The following is a 13920-nucleotide window of genomic DNA, read 5'->3' on the forward strand; positions in this document are numbered from 1 at the left end:
TGGTTGCATCACTTTGTAACACATTATCTATGCACACAGTGCCCACCTGCAGGCCACTTAGCCGCGCCCCCGAACAAACCTACTTAGAGGGAGCTGGAGCAGAGGCTGCAGAGAGTCTGAACTGTCCATGTTGAGGAGATGCTGCTTTTTTTGGTGTGGCTGCAAATTACCATTGTTTGGACTGCCAGAGGAAGAAGAGATGAAGAAGGAGTGGTTGGAACTATTTTTAACGCTATTCCTCAACTATATAACAACGTTTTATTGTGTTCCATTCATTTTCCTGAGGCCTGCTTCATGAACTAGCATCAGTTTTCACAGCGGTTACTCCTACGAGACCTGATGCAGTTGTTACCTTAGTCACAGCAGTATTTTTAGCAGCTCATGCAGCCTCAGGAGGTGAAATCCGGTTAAGATAAGGAGTGTGACATTTCTGTTACACGCTCTTACAAGCATTGCACCAATTACGAAACAACAACCTGAGCAAGCTGACCAATCAGAGCAGACTGGGCATCTGAGGAGGCGGGACATAAGCTCGCACAGTGTGTTTCAGAAGGAGTGCAGGGGTGCTGCAGAAATGGGTAGTGAAAGAAAAATAACGTGTCTTTTGAACCGAAATCTGTTCGACTAGACCACAATATTACAATCATGACCCCATGACCTCTTTAAATGGAGTCTGGTGGATTTGGTGATCGCAATTTTGTGGCTGTTTCTGGTTAAACAAAAAGGATCTTACTCTTCAACTCTTTATCTCTGCATGGATCTTTTCCATAAATTGCCAGACGCTTAGAATAATGATCTGAGCCTGACAGTGGTAAAAACAAGCACTTTTGACAGTAATATGCCCCAAGTGTTTACATTGCAGCCTGTTGTGCCACTCCCCAGCTGCTGAACCAGTATCAAAAAAGATTGTTTCTCTTAGTCACGTAAACACAAAAACAGAAAATAGGGTCCAGGTTGAAAAGAATGAAATTACTCTATAAGTAAAATGTCCTAGTAGTACATCTAATGTCAAAAATCTCCTGAAAGAGTTACAACACGCCACAAATGGTATCATTCTGTTATGTGATAATAAAGTGTGGTGTCAAATGTTGTTTTAGCGAGGCACCTCTGATACCAGAGAAGCAAAATGAACTTAAAGATTGTGGATTTTTCTGGTGTATTTCAGGAATGTTGGCTCTATATCATGGAAATTTCATTGAAACATTATACATATCATTAGGTTTCAAGTTGTCCAAGTCGTTTGTTTATTATTTTGGTAACGTTCGAACCTTATTTGTTGACGTCTTCACCAGATTCACCAGTGTGAGAGTGACTGCCAAATACCACGGGATCAAGCTGGATTACAGAGAGCACCGTCACACAGTTTTAGATCTGTTGGGGCAGATCAGGACCAAGCTGCGGCTTTGGAAGAGACCTTACATCTCCCCAGAGGCTGTCAGGGTGTTGCTGCAAGAATGGCATGTGAGTAGTTTTTAGGTCAGATTCATTATCTTTGGAGACTTATTTCATTCATTGCGAGTGGTTTGAAGGAAGTGGAACAAGGTTGCTTTATGCATACGTATCAGGCCTCGTCCATGCATAAATGGGTATTTTTGAAAACAGGGTGTTTCCCTCTATCATTCTCAAAAAAATAAAATAAAATCCACACATGCATTATTAAAAAAATCTCAGCACCAAATGAAAACCTGAATAAAACTGAAGTGCTTTCAAGAGCATGCCACAGCAACAGGCTGCAATATAACCTTAGACCTAAAGCCACGCAGGACAGAAGATGTTGCCCAATCAGAAGCCTGAAAAAAAAAAGTGTTACCAGAAGGCTACCTGGAGCAGTGACCTCCGTACCGCATTGGGAACATAGACTGTTAAAATAATGGAGGTAGCTACTGTGACGTCATCCATTAGTTTGTGTACTCCTGCTCTGAAGCTTTGAGTTTTACGTTTTGACCATGGTCATGTTGGTTTTTTTTGGAGCCAGAAGTGACCATATTCGGGCGGGAGGGTGGCGCTGTGGAGGACACTATCGGCAGACAGCCTGTCACTCAAAGTAACTTTAAGCCTTAATAAAATGTAAACAGGTTAGTTATATAAAAATTAGCTCCTGCACAGTTGTTATGAACGGGGATATTAGCCATAGAGAGCAAAACCATTTTTTGTACCAGTTTGTAAACATGTTAATTCCTGCTGTAAAAGTGGACAAATTGACAGTTGGCGGTATGTGGAGGTTGACTTTCTTCTGGAGCCAACCTCAAGTGGCCATTTGAGGAACTGCAGGTTTTGGCACTCCATGCTGGCTTCATTTTTCAGCTGCTTGATTTGGACGCCTCTGTACCTCAATATACTGCAAGAGTAACTAAGTTTATGTGTAAATATGTAAAAAGTCCTGTCGGCAAAGCATTATTTTGGTCATGTTGCACAAATTGTTGCCTCATTTGTGATGTTTCACAAAGGAGATAATGGCGCACACTCTGAAGTCTGAAGTCTCAAGCCAAAAACTGGATGGAGTTTTACAAAAGGCCTGTTTTAGGTGATGTAAAAAGCAGTTTGTGCATTGACAAAAGGCAAAAAACGCACAGAAAAGGCTACATTATAAATATTCCTGTGCATATGTGGACTGGGCCTTTTATTTTTAATAATTGTTTTCCTGAAGCTAAGGTAATATTAAACACAATACAGCTAATGTTAGCATCAGTAAATGATGCAATTAGCATGCTTAACATCTGACAATATACAGCTGAGACTGAGATGTTGGAAACCAGCCACTGTAAAGAGGAAAACCGCTTTTGATGTTAGTAACAGCATGGCCTTTCCTCTGGTGCCACTCTCTAGAAAGACTTTCATCCAAAATATTTGCCCCTCTAATGATAATAGTTGAATAATAACAGAATTCATCTCTGATTGTTTCACCTCACCATTTAGAAATGTTGATTCTACTCCAAAATGAACGTTGTTATGTTACGCTACGCCACGCTACGCTATGTTATTACGGTTTGTTATCGTATGGACTTTTTTTTTTTTTGGTTAACTTTTCTTTCTTTCGTTTTCTTTTTTCCACAGGATCTGGTGAACACACAGGAGCTACCCTCTTTGTTAGAATCAGCTCTCCACAAGCTGAAGCAGGTTTCTGAGAAATATTCAAGCAAATCTGCCCTCGGTAAGTGTTCTATGACTGTTTGTTGTTTGAAACCTTCCCTGGTCATGGGCCAGTTAATTAACTTATTTTTGGCATGACATTAACAACTATTTCTGTTTGCTCCTCAGCTGCAGATTACCACCAGGTCAGTCAGCAGGTGAAGCAGCTGGAAGGGGACACCACTGCGGTTTTGGAAGAGGTGACCAAAACCAAGAGCACCATGGGACGGGTCCTGTCTGCTTGGGACTCCTACAGTGACTGCTTCAGCTCCCTGCAGGCTTGGCTAGAGCAAGGCTCTGCAGCACACAGCCATGGCCAAAGACCAGAGGTATTACTGCTACATCAACTAAAATATGTCACAAAAAAATAATAGAATAGCTGACTGTTACAGACACGTCTTTTTACACACTTCAATCTTCCTCCTCTCTCTTGATTATGATTGCTATGATCATGTTTTTGTTAAGGTGACGTCAGAGATGATGGCGGAGTGGGGATCCCGACAGGCCCACCTGAACGAGGTGGGTAACTTCCTGATCGAGTCAACAGACCCCCAGACCAGCAGGGGCCTGGCAGAGGAGCTGCGCAGACTCAACATGCACTGGGCCGAGTTCGTCAAGAAAAACACGTTTGTAAGTTACAGAACAAGGAAAACCTGGCTGGTTAGAAACAGTCAATCTGATGCTTTGTTGTCAATTCATTTCTTGCCAGTGGATTAATCAGTGTATTTAGCCAGCGTGAAAGTACTGTAGATGATATTTTTGAGAGAGCATGTACCATATTGCACTCAGTATATTTAACTATATGCAAGGCTTTTTTTGTTTTTTTCAGGGTGATTGGCTTTGTTGTTACATGATGGCTTACTTTCTTCTCTGTTTATTTTCTGTTGAATGACAGCAGGAATTTTGGTAGGTTCATGTCTCATACCTTTGGAATTGAAGCTCCGATTGTCCCATTGTTCTAATTATTCCCACGCTGTAATGTGAAGGAGTGGCTTCGAGTTTGGAAGTTGTACTCCACCTTTGCTTTTTGTCTGGAGGCAATTATAAATGCAAAGCTTTTATAGTCTGTGATTATAGCGTATCATTATGTGGCTTCTTTCATTTCTCTGGTTGCATATTGGACAGGTGTTGGAGACACCTCAGTAAATTTTCTGTGAAGTGATTCCATCAGACTCTTGTATCATATCCACTGTGATATTAAAGTACAGGAAGCAAGTGTCCATGAAAATGCTGGTGTAAATTGCCGTACTGCATAAACAAGTGCACTATAGTTCAAACTTAACTGTCCAAACACTTTACTGATTGACTTATAGGCTAAAAGCAAGTAATCAGTTTTACACAAGCTTCTTTTGTCTTTGCAAGTATTGAATTTGCTTTTCAGTCTACCTGATATTTAACAGTGTAACTTGTGCTTTTTCCAGGACAACACGGCTGAGCCCAGCGCTGACGTCCAGGCCAGACCCCAAGACATCCAAGCTCTGATCAGAGAAGCCACTCTGATTCTCAGAGAGCCTCTGGAGGCCATGGGAGGTCCCTTACGCACCTACAGAAAAAGAATACAGGTAGGACTAATTGATGAATGAACTACACCTTGGCAGAATGGTGTAGAGTCATATGTTAACTGTCTTAACGTCTGAATGTAACTCAGCTCTGAGCAGGTAAATCTCACATGGTTAATTTCACAACATTTGGAAAAAATCTGGTGTCTTGTTTACCACATAGGTTTGTACCTCTAAAAATATATATATATATATAAAATTGTTTTAAAATGATGATCAAATCAGTAACAACTTCCTGCCAAACAGCTAGTCCAGCAGAACTGTTTTCAGCAATCAGAAAGTTACACATTTTGGCCTAAGATCGAAGTAAGATCTTAGAAATCAGCAAAATCACTTAAACCTTTTGATAACACAGTGTAATGATTACATGTAAAACAGCAGTCTGGTCAGAATTGACACATCCCAAGTCCCATCCACTGTAGTTACTGTCGCTTGGTCAAACAAGCTTGACAAAAAGAGACATGGCGACATCAGTTTAGTTTAGCCTGGTCCCACAGTGTGTATTAGACTAGATTAGATCTGGGCATCAGGCAACAAAGCTTCAAGAAGTTGACAGTAAGGACTACAGTATGCGATGGAAAGATAAATTCACGATGGAATGCTAGATGTTGTGTATATCCAAATAAACACCAAAGGTTTAGCTTAGCATATAGCATATCTAATACAATAGGAAAGGGGGAAAGTCAACTGTTGTTTGCCGTGTTCCAAGTTCACCTGTTATTGGGGCAAAGAGCAACAAGGGCCTAGGACTTACAGAGCTAATTAGAAATAACAGATCTCACATGCAGTCATTTGCCTGTCAAATCAGAGTGTTCTTGAGAATTTTACTTTTCATGACCAGATACATCTCTGTAGAGTTCACTGTTTGCTTTCTCTTTCAGTTCATAATGAGGAAAATAAAAGAATTGGATCTTGAGGCTCTGGCTCCCTCCCCAGAATGCCCAGCAGATCAGTTACAGAAACTGAAGCTTGCTGTACCTGAAGTACGAATGATTGCTTTCCTTTTATTACTTCTTTGATGCAGTTGTGTTCAAAAGCATCCAAGTCTTTGTGTTTTGCTACCGCGCTTATCACATTTTGTCACTAAATAGCCACCTGTAGATACGTTTCGTGAATGTACAGTATGTACTGTTAGTTTATTCATTCATTACCATCCTTTCCCTTAATGTCACCAGGTGATGCAGACCTTGATGGAGGCAGAACAGGTGTGTACAGAGCTGCAGCACAGTGTGTCAGGTCTGGACAGTCGTATGGCTGAACTCCTGCACTGGGAGACTGAGGCCAGTGAGCTCTACCAGCTGCTGAGGGCCCAAGACAGACAACAACAACAGCGGGGCCAGGACCCACGAACCAGGGTAAGATGGTCCACAGAATAAAAAGGTTGTCCTGCTGTGATGGTTTATGCAAATGTGTTACTCTGAAATAGTGGACTCTCCAATGACAAGCTTATCGTTTTTTCATTAAGGAATCCTTACGCAAAATTGAGGAAACACTAATGTTTGTTCAATGCCATTTATACCCCCAGGCCCTGATTTCCCGTGGTCTACAGCTGGAGGGCCAGGTGGTTACAGAAGAGCAGGACCTGCAGGTGATGGTGATGACGAGTCAGAAAAACTCACCCATCCAGTACCTCCATGCCACCGCCATGCAGGACCGAGTGCGAGCTGCTGTTGCACAGTCACAGGTTAGTTTTCTTTATGTACATAACCTGAGCAAGCCATTGAGTTTTGCATGATCTGTTCTTGATACAACAGTAAACAAGAAGGATATAGCAGAGAATGTTAATGTGTCAGTTATTTTAATATGTGTGATTTCAATTCCAGGAAGCTGTAGGTATGCTGAGCAGCCTGGGAGCCAGAAGAGACAGAAGCAGAAGCAGAAGCCCCCCAGAAGGGTCTCCTCCATCCAAAGTCTTTAAACAGGCTAAAGAAAGTTCTCAATATCTGACACAGTCAGACAGAGACAGATGGCCAACTAAGCAGCCCGAGACAACGTTAGTTTCTCATCAGCGTCAAACCTTTGTACCAAAGATAGTGCTCCAGGAATACAGACAAGAAAAGGTGACTTCTCCTACAATGCCATATACCTATGCACAAGCTGTGATGCAGACCAGGACAAAGTCGCCACCAGAAGGCTATGCTCAGGCCTGGCCAGAGGCTGCCGTGCAAAAGCCACAGCAGACTCAGGAGCAAGGATTGATACAGCAGCAACAGCCACCGCAGCAAGGACAACTTGACAGACAGACAGAAAAAGAGCTACAACAGCAAGAACTCAAGCAACAGCAGCCACAAGAAGTGCAACAGCAGGGGCAAATGCAAACACAGCCTCAACAACTGCAGCAGAAGCAGGAATGGCAACAGGTGGAGCAGCAGCAGCAGGTAGAAATGCATCAATACCAAGTTAAGCAGGTGGCAACAGAGAGGCCAACACCAGAGCCCCATGAGCAGACTTCCCTTCAACAACCACCAGTAAAGAAACCACAGCTGAGCTCCCAGGAGCTTCAGAGCAGAAAGACTCAGGCCATGAAGAACCGGCCCTGGCTTCAGAAGCCAGGCTCAGGAGAGCATAAAACTCCCACTCCAGAACCAGAACAGGATTCCACTCAGGAGATTCAGCTGCAGTCAACCAGAGAAACAGTGGTATCAGTTCAGGTTGTTACACAGCATACAGCATCTACAAGACCACAACCTGAGGCACAGGCAAAGGTTACTAAGCAGCCAGAAAAACAGCACAAAGAACAACAAAAACAAGCACAGCAACCTCAAAATCTAGAGCAGCAACAACAACTGCAACATCAACAAAAACAACAAAAAGAGAAGCATCAGCAACAAAAGCCACATCAACTGGAAAAACAACAAAGGCAACAGGAACAATTGCTGCTGCAACAGCAACAAGAAAAACAATCACCGCCTATTGTAAGACAGGCTCAACCAGACTCAGACACCAAGGCTAAATCCCAGACTGCTACTATGGCTCAGCCTCACCCACAAACAAAGGCCCCAAGTCAGTCACAACCCCAAACTACTGCTCAGGCTAAAACTCAGGCAGCAGTCCACGTGCCAGTGCAGTCCGCAAGTATGTCCCACACTTCCACAGACGGTCAGCAACCACTGAAGACCACGCCCCAGACCACAGTGAGCCAAGGTCAGCCACAAACACAAGTTCTTCCACAGCCCCATGGCCCCGTGAAGACACAGTCAGTGACCCAGCAGCAGACACAACAACAGCTTCAGCCTCAGGTTCAGACTCAGTCCCAAACATGTGCCCCAGGTGGACCTCAACCATCTCTGCAGCCGCAGGGTCTACTTCTTGGCCCACCTGTAGTTCAAGTGCAGACATTTTCTCAAGTCAAACCTTCTTCCCCTATGCAAGCTTCATTTCAGGGTCAAATACCGCCTCCTGTGCCATCCCACATTCAGCTTCGTAGTCATCCACAGGCCTGGTCTCCTGTCAGGCCGCCATCCCCTAAGCCACCAACACAAGCTCAGATGACCCAACCTCAAACCCATGCTCAGTCAATGCCTCAGCCTCAAACCCATGCTCAGTCAATGCCTCAGCCTCAAACTCATGCTCAGTCAATGTCTAAGCCTCAAACCCATCCTCAGTCAAAGCCCAATTCTCAAATATATCCTGAGTCCATGACCCATCCTCAAACCCATGCCCAGTCCACGACGCAGGTTCAAACCCGTCCTCAGTACATGACCCAGCCTCAAACCCATCCTCAGTCCATGACCCAGTCTCAAATCCATCCTAAGTCCATGGCCCAGGTTCAAACCCATGCTCAGCCAACAGCCCAGCCAAGTCATACCCAACCTTCAGCTCAACAGACCCAAGCTCCTCATGTAGTCCAGCCTCAGGGTCCTATTCAGCCGATGACTCAGTATCCCGCACATGCTCAGCCCGAGGTCCAGCACCCAGGCCATATTTCCCAGGGCCAAATCCATGCTTGGACTCAAGTTAGAGGCTCATCCCCAATGTCTGTCCAGTATCCACAAGCTCCAGCACAACATCCTCTTTACCCCCAAGGTTACTCCCAGGGACAGTCTCCAACCCACCAGTGGCCACCCAAACAAGAGCCTCAAACGCAACCTGCTGCCCAGCAGAGGCATCCAATTCCCCAGTCATACCCTCAGCAAAGAGGTCAAGCTCCACAGTGTCAGGCTTACCCAGCAATTCAGGCTCAACAACAGTGGCCCCAAGTTGGGCCCCAACAAGGACCTCAGGTTGGGTATTCTCACATGGGGCCATCATACGCTCAGCCTCAGATGCAAACACAAACCCAACCCTGGGCTCAAACACAACCCCAAATGAGACCCCAGAGTTCCATGCAGCATCAACCTCAAATGGGAGCTTATAATATGTTTCATATGCAGGGGCAACAAGGCCAAGTTCAGCAACAGACTTGGGTTCAGGCACCGCCCCAACGTCAGCCACAGCCGTATCCCCAGCCTTATCCCCAGCCTCAATCTCAGCAATATTCACAGGTTCAGCATCAACCTCAGCGTCACCCTCAGCCTCAGATGCAAGCTCAAACACCTCCCCAATCGCAACCACCACACCCAGCCCATCCTCAACTTCCTTCTCAGCCTCAGATCCAACCCCAGCAGCAGGTCCAGTCCCAAACACACATCCAGACGCTGCCACCGGTACAAGTAAAACCCCAGGCCCAGACTCAGCAGCCTCAGCCCAATCTTCAGTTCCAGCAGCAGCCTCCACAACCCAAACATCAGGTCCAGCTCCAACAACAACCGAAGATTCAATCACCAACTCAACCAAAAGGTGAATCCCCTCCACAACCCAAACGTCTGGCCCAATCACTACCACAATCAGAGGTTCAATCACCGACTCAACCCAAGGTTCAATCACAGACCCAACTTAAGGTCCAATCAAAAACTCAACCTAAGGGTCAGCCACAGACCCAAACTCAACCCAAGGCTGAATCAGTGGCACAGACTTTACCTGAGCCCCAATTACCCCCTCAGCTCATGGCTCAGTCAACAGTCAAGGCTGAATCACCACCACAACCCAAACCACAGGCCCAAACAGGACCACTACCTGAAGCTCAATTACAGACCCAACCGAAGGTTCAGTCATCAACCCAACCCAAGACCCAATCACCACCACAACCCAAATCACAGGCCCAAGCAGTACCACTACCTGAAGCTCAGCCACCAACTCAACCCAAGGTTCAGTCACCAACTCAACCCAAGGCCCAATCACCGCCACAACCCAAACCACAGTCCCAAACAGCGCCACTACCTGAAACTCAATTACCAGCTCAACCCAAGGTTCAGTCGCCAACCCAACCCAAAGCCCAAACACTGCCACAGCCCCAACTTCAGGCTCAGTCACCACCACTACCCAAGGCCCAAACTGGACCACAATCTAAGGCTCAATCACCCCCACAGGCCAGACCTCAGACCCAACCACCTCCACAGTCAAAACCTCAAACTCAGTCTCCTCCGCAACCCAAACCTCAACAGCCCCAAACTGTTCTCCTCCCCCAGGTCAATGTGCTGCCTCAGTCCCTGTCAGAGTCACCAGAACTATGCATGAAACCTCCGGCCCTGGCCCAGGCGCCTCCCCAGGCCTACACAGAGGCTTATGCCAAGGCCCAGGCATTGGCCAGAAATGGCTTTGAGGAGGCCAAGTACTGTCTGCAGGAGCATATCATGGAATGCATTAATGTGTTTAAAGACAAATCTTTATCGTCTGAGCCAGCATCAGTGAAAGAGGTAATTTTAACCACTTCTGTGTTGTAATATCATAATCAATGAGTACCCTCAATCAGTAAGCTTTAATTTGCAAAATGTTCATGCAGTTAAAACAGTACACCCAGTTCATGAAAACTACATTTGATACTGTAAATGTAGCCGTCGGTTTATGACACACAGGAGCTGAAGAATTAACGTAGATAAAAAGTGTGTGCTGCAGTAACCCTTAAAGGGAAGATATTTCAGATAAAATATGCCACATTAAACACGCTACTTCTCTTTTCTCCTATAAAAGTTTTTATCTGAAGTTTCTAACTGAATAAGTTTGAATAATTTTCCAAGAACCAGTCTGCAATTATATATGTGCTTTTCCCCTCAGGAGACCCTGAAGACCCTGGACCCTGAGTTGCTTGAGGAGTTCTTGAGGGCAGCCAAAGGCATGGAGGCCTTTTGTACCCCGTCACAGCTCAGAGACATGGAGTTCTTCACCCAGTCTGTCATGACACAGTGGGAGGTAGGACACACTCACTTAATGTGTGAGATTTATATTAATGTGTGGGACTTTAAAAACTGTTAATGGGGGATAGTTCAGCAGTCTTAATTAGGCTTTACGTGTTCTTCGAGGTTAAAGTGTGTCAGATAATTGCTTGCGCATGTCAGCCATAAATGTACTAAAGCTGTTGCAACATTTTCTGCTTGTGTCAGCTTTAGATATGAATGTCAGCAAATTGTTAATTTGCATGCATATAAAGCATTCATATTATAAACATTTTTAGTGAATACTGTGTTCTAACATGTCATGTGGTTGTTTTGAATTAATTTTATTTTATCTCCCAGGCTGCGAGAGCTGAGATCTTGGGCTTTTTACAACAATTACGTTTTGAAGTAACAAGGAAAGACTTTAACAAAGCTGCCCTGCAGTGTGAGATGCAGTTAAGCTCCAGCTTAGAAAACCAAGCGCAGGTAGCTAAATTACCAGAGCTATACTCTTGGCAGGTGTGCTATGGTGGATGGGTACGCAGCCAGGTTCTCTGCTCTGCTTAACTAACCTTTTTTCCTCCGTCTTCCTTGCATGCCTCCAAGGAGACTCATGGGACTTGGTAATTGCAACATCTTATTCTGGGTACTCTGTAAGAGAGTGCTGTTTTTGGTGGGTGTGTTCACAGAGCTATTCTATGGAAGCCCATTTTTGCCAGTATAATGGAAAAAAATCATTAAAAGTCATTGTAATGGAAAAACTTTAGCGAAGTAATGTGCCACAAAATCACAAGAAACTTTATTAAAATAATCAATCTGGGGGTTGACTTGTGTGTTGCAGTATTTCTGTCAAGCTGTCAAAATCAAGCTTGAGAGATAAATGCGATTTTGTCATATTATATGCTGTTACACAGGACAAGCGAAACTAACAATATATATGTAGTCTTTTCAGATGTGTATATATCTGAAAAACAAAACAAAAATCTCAAACTAAAACAAGATTGGGTTGTAAGCCTTGGAAGCATTAATCATTTGGCTTCAGATCCAGTTGTTAGCATGCCTGTTTATTCATTTTCACTCTTTCAACATTCACCAGGCTTGTTTCTCAGCCGAGGGCAGCTTTGCCCAGGCAGGGCAGCACCTCGAGGCCTTGAAGGAGCTGTGTGACACCCTGAGCCCTGAGGATGCTCACCGCCTGGCCCAGACTCAGCTGAGGGAATGTGAGACGAGGCTGGCTGCCATCCAGCGACAGTTCAGCGGAGACCAAGACGCGCCGCTCCCTGATTCTAGGCAAGATATTATTAAGTGCGTAATACAGTCTTCTAAACAACAGACAGTGAGGAAGTCATTTATTTGTTATTGAATCTTATCCTAAATTTACCTGCCTGTGGTACTGAATTACACTATCTCAGCTTATTGAAAGATTCTTTGTCTTGTCTCAATAAAAAATCTGAATATGACGTTATGTGACCCATTGCATTTGATGTTTGGAGATGGAGGATCATTTTTTTTCTACATAGTCATTTGTTATGGGTTGTGGGTCATGAGGCTCTTCAAACTTCATAAGCCAAACATTCCAGTGCTACTTGTGGCTGTTTTAAGACAGACGCTGTCTTGTGCAGCGGCTCAGATAAAATTTTAAACGGAAACACAAGCAGAATTATTATCCTCATTTCTGTTTCACAGGATTCCTGTTGCCTTCAGTGAGGATCTGACCGCACAAAAGGAACCCACAAGACCAAGTGACAAACCTCTGGTCTCAGCTGAGGTATGACTCATTCCCATTGAGACCATGTACTATTTTGATTTAACTCGGCAATTAGGTAAACAGTTTTTCTCTCAGAAAACATTTGCAGAACATGCTAGCATGTCTCCCGTCACAACTTTTTCACATTTCCACGTTGTCCGCATTTATACCTGTAAGATTATACTGTCTTCTACAGATAACCACTGAGCAGCTCCAGAGGTTTGAGATGACAGATAACAAGCTATTCCTCTTTTTTCAGGTGTTGCCAGTGAAGACAGCTGGTGTAGAGAAGAGGGAGGTTGAAAAGCAGCCTTCTGTGGACGATGAAGTCACCAAAAAGGAGGCTTTGGAAAGGTATTCTGAATTAAAGGGATAGTGCACCCAAAAATGAAAATTCATTATCTACTCACCCATATGCCGAGGGAGGCTCAGGTGAAGTTTTAGAGTCCTCACATCACTTGCGGGGATCCCAGGGGAGAGTGGGTAGCAACACAACTCCACCTAATGCAGGCTGACGGCGCCCCAGATTAAAACGTTCAAATAAACACGTGAGCACAGTGTACAGAGAGGCAGTTAGAGCTACAGGCTACAATGAGGCTAAAAACAGAGTTCAAATGACGTTCTTCCAAACAACTTTTTATGTCGGGGCTTCAGGACACTTGGATCACTACGGACGAGCAGTATGGAGATATTTTGTGGGTTCAATTCTATGTTTTTGGACGTTTGAATCTGGGGTGCCGTCAGCCTGCATTAGGTGGAGTTGTGTTGCTACCCACTCTCCCCTGGGATCCCCGCAAGGGATGTGGGGACTCTAAAACGTCACCTGAGCCTCCCTCAGCATATGGGTGAGTAGATAATGGCAGAATTTTCATTTTTGGGTGCACTATCCCCTTAAGCACAGTTTTGGCTTTGATAATTTAACATAACATACAATGTATTGATCAAAACTAGTTGGAGGTCTTTATATTCTACGTTTAATCATTGTTTTTTTTGTTCTGACTCATAAAATCTCCAGATATGAGAACTGTAAAAGGGCTCTGCAGGCACAACTGGCTAAAAATGAACAGAGCATCGAGGATGTCCCCTCTGACTCTGTCTCTCTGAAAGGTCTGCATACACGGCTCCAGGAAATACAGGTATGCTTAAAGTTTGTGTGCAACAGAAACAAATATAGATCTAGACTAATTATTAGACAATTAACCCTCCCTAGTCCCGCCCCCTTTTGCTCTATGCTACAGTAACAGTTGAGCAAGCTTGTTAACCAACAGGACCTCGCTCAACTTCCCCCTTTCCT

General features: G+C 44.5%; 1 protein-coding gene across 10 annotated transcripts in view; it reads left to right on the forward strand.

The window, feature by feature from the left end:
* The window catches only part of syne2b (spectrin repeat containing, nuclear envelope 2b), a 198402-nt gene that overhangs the window by 41122 nt on the left and 143360 nt on the right, over positions 1-13920 (forward strand). For 9 of the 10 annotated variants that reach the window (XM_050062363.1, XM_050062368.1, XM_050062364.1 and 6 more), the window contains exons 15-28: positions 1293-1461; positions 3055-3151; positions 3259-3458; positions 3595-3759; positions 4551-4691; positions 5570-5671; positions 5864-6043; positions 6214-6372; positions 6512-10423; positions 10782-10916; positions 11976-12184; positions 12566-12647; positions 12886-12980; positions 13642-13762. In XM_050062363.1, coding sequence (XP_049918320.1) covers positions 1293-1461; positions 3055-3151; positions 3259-3458; positions 3595-3759; positions 4551-4691; positions 5570-5671; positions 5864-6043; positions 6214-6372; positions 6512-10423; positions 10782-10916; positions 11976-12184; positions 12566-12647; positions 12886-12980; positions 13642-13762 — 5767 coding nt within the window. The remainder of the gene's footprint in view (positions 1-1292; positions 1462-3054; positions 3152-3258; positions 3459-3594; positions 3760-4550; positions 4692-5569; positions 5672-5863; positions 6044-6213; positions 6373-6511; positions 10424-10781; positions 10917-11975; positions 12185-12565; positions 12648-12885; positions 12981-13641; positions 13763-13920) is intronic. The other variant, XM_050062365.1, reaches the window with a different exon arrangement.

This window comes from Epinephelus moara, chromosome 14, assembly GCF_006386435.1.
Source record: "Epinephelus moara isolate mb chromosome 14, YSFRI_EMoa_1.0, whole genome shotgun sequence".
NCBI lineage: Eukaryota > Metazoa > Chordata > Actinopteri > Perciformes > Serranidae > Epinephelus > Epinephelus moara.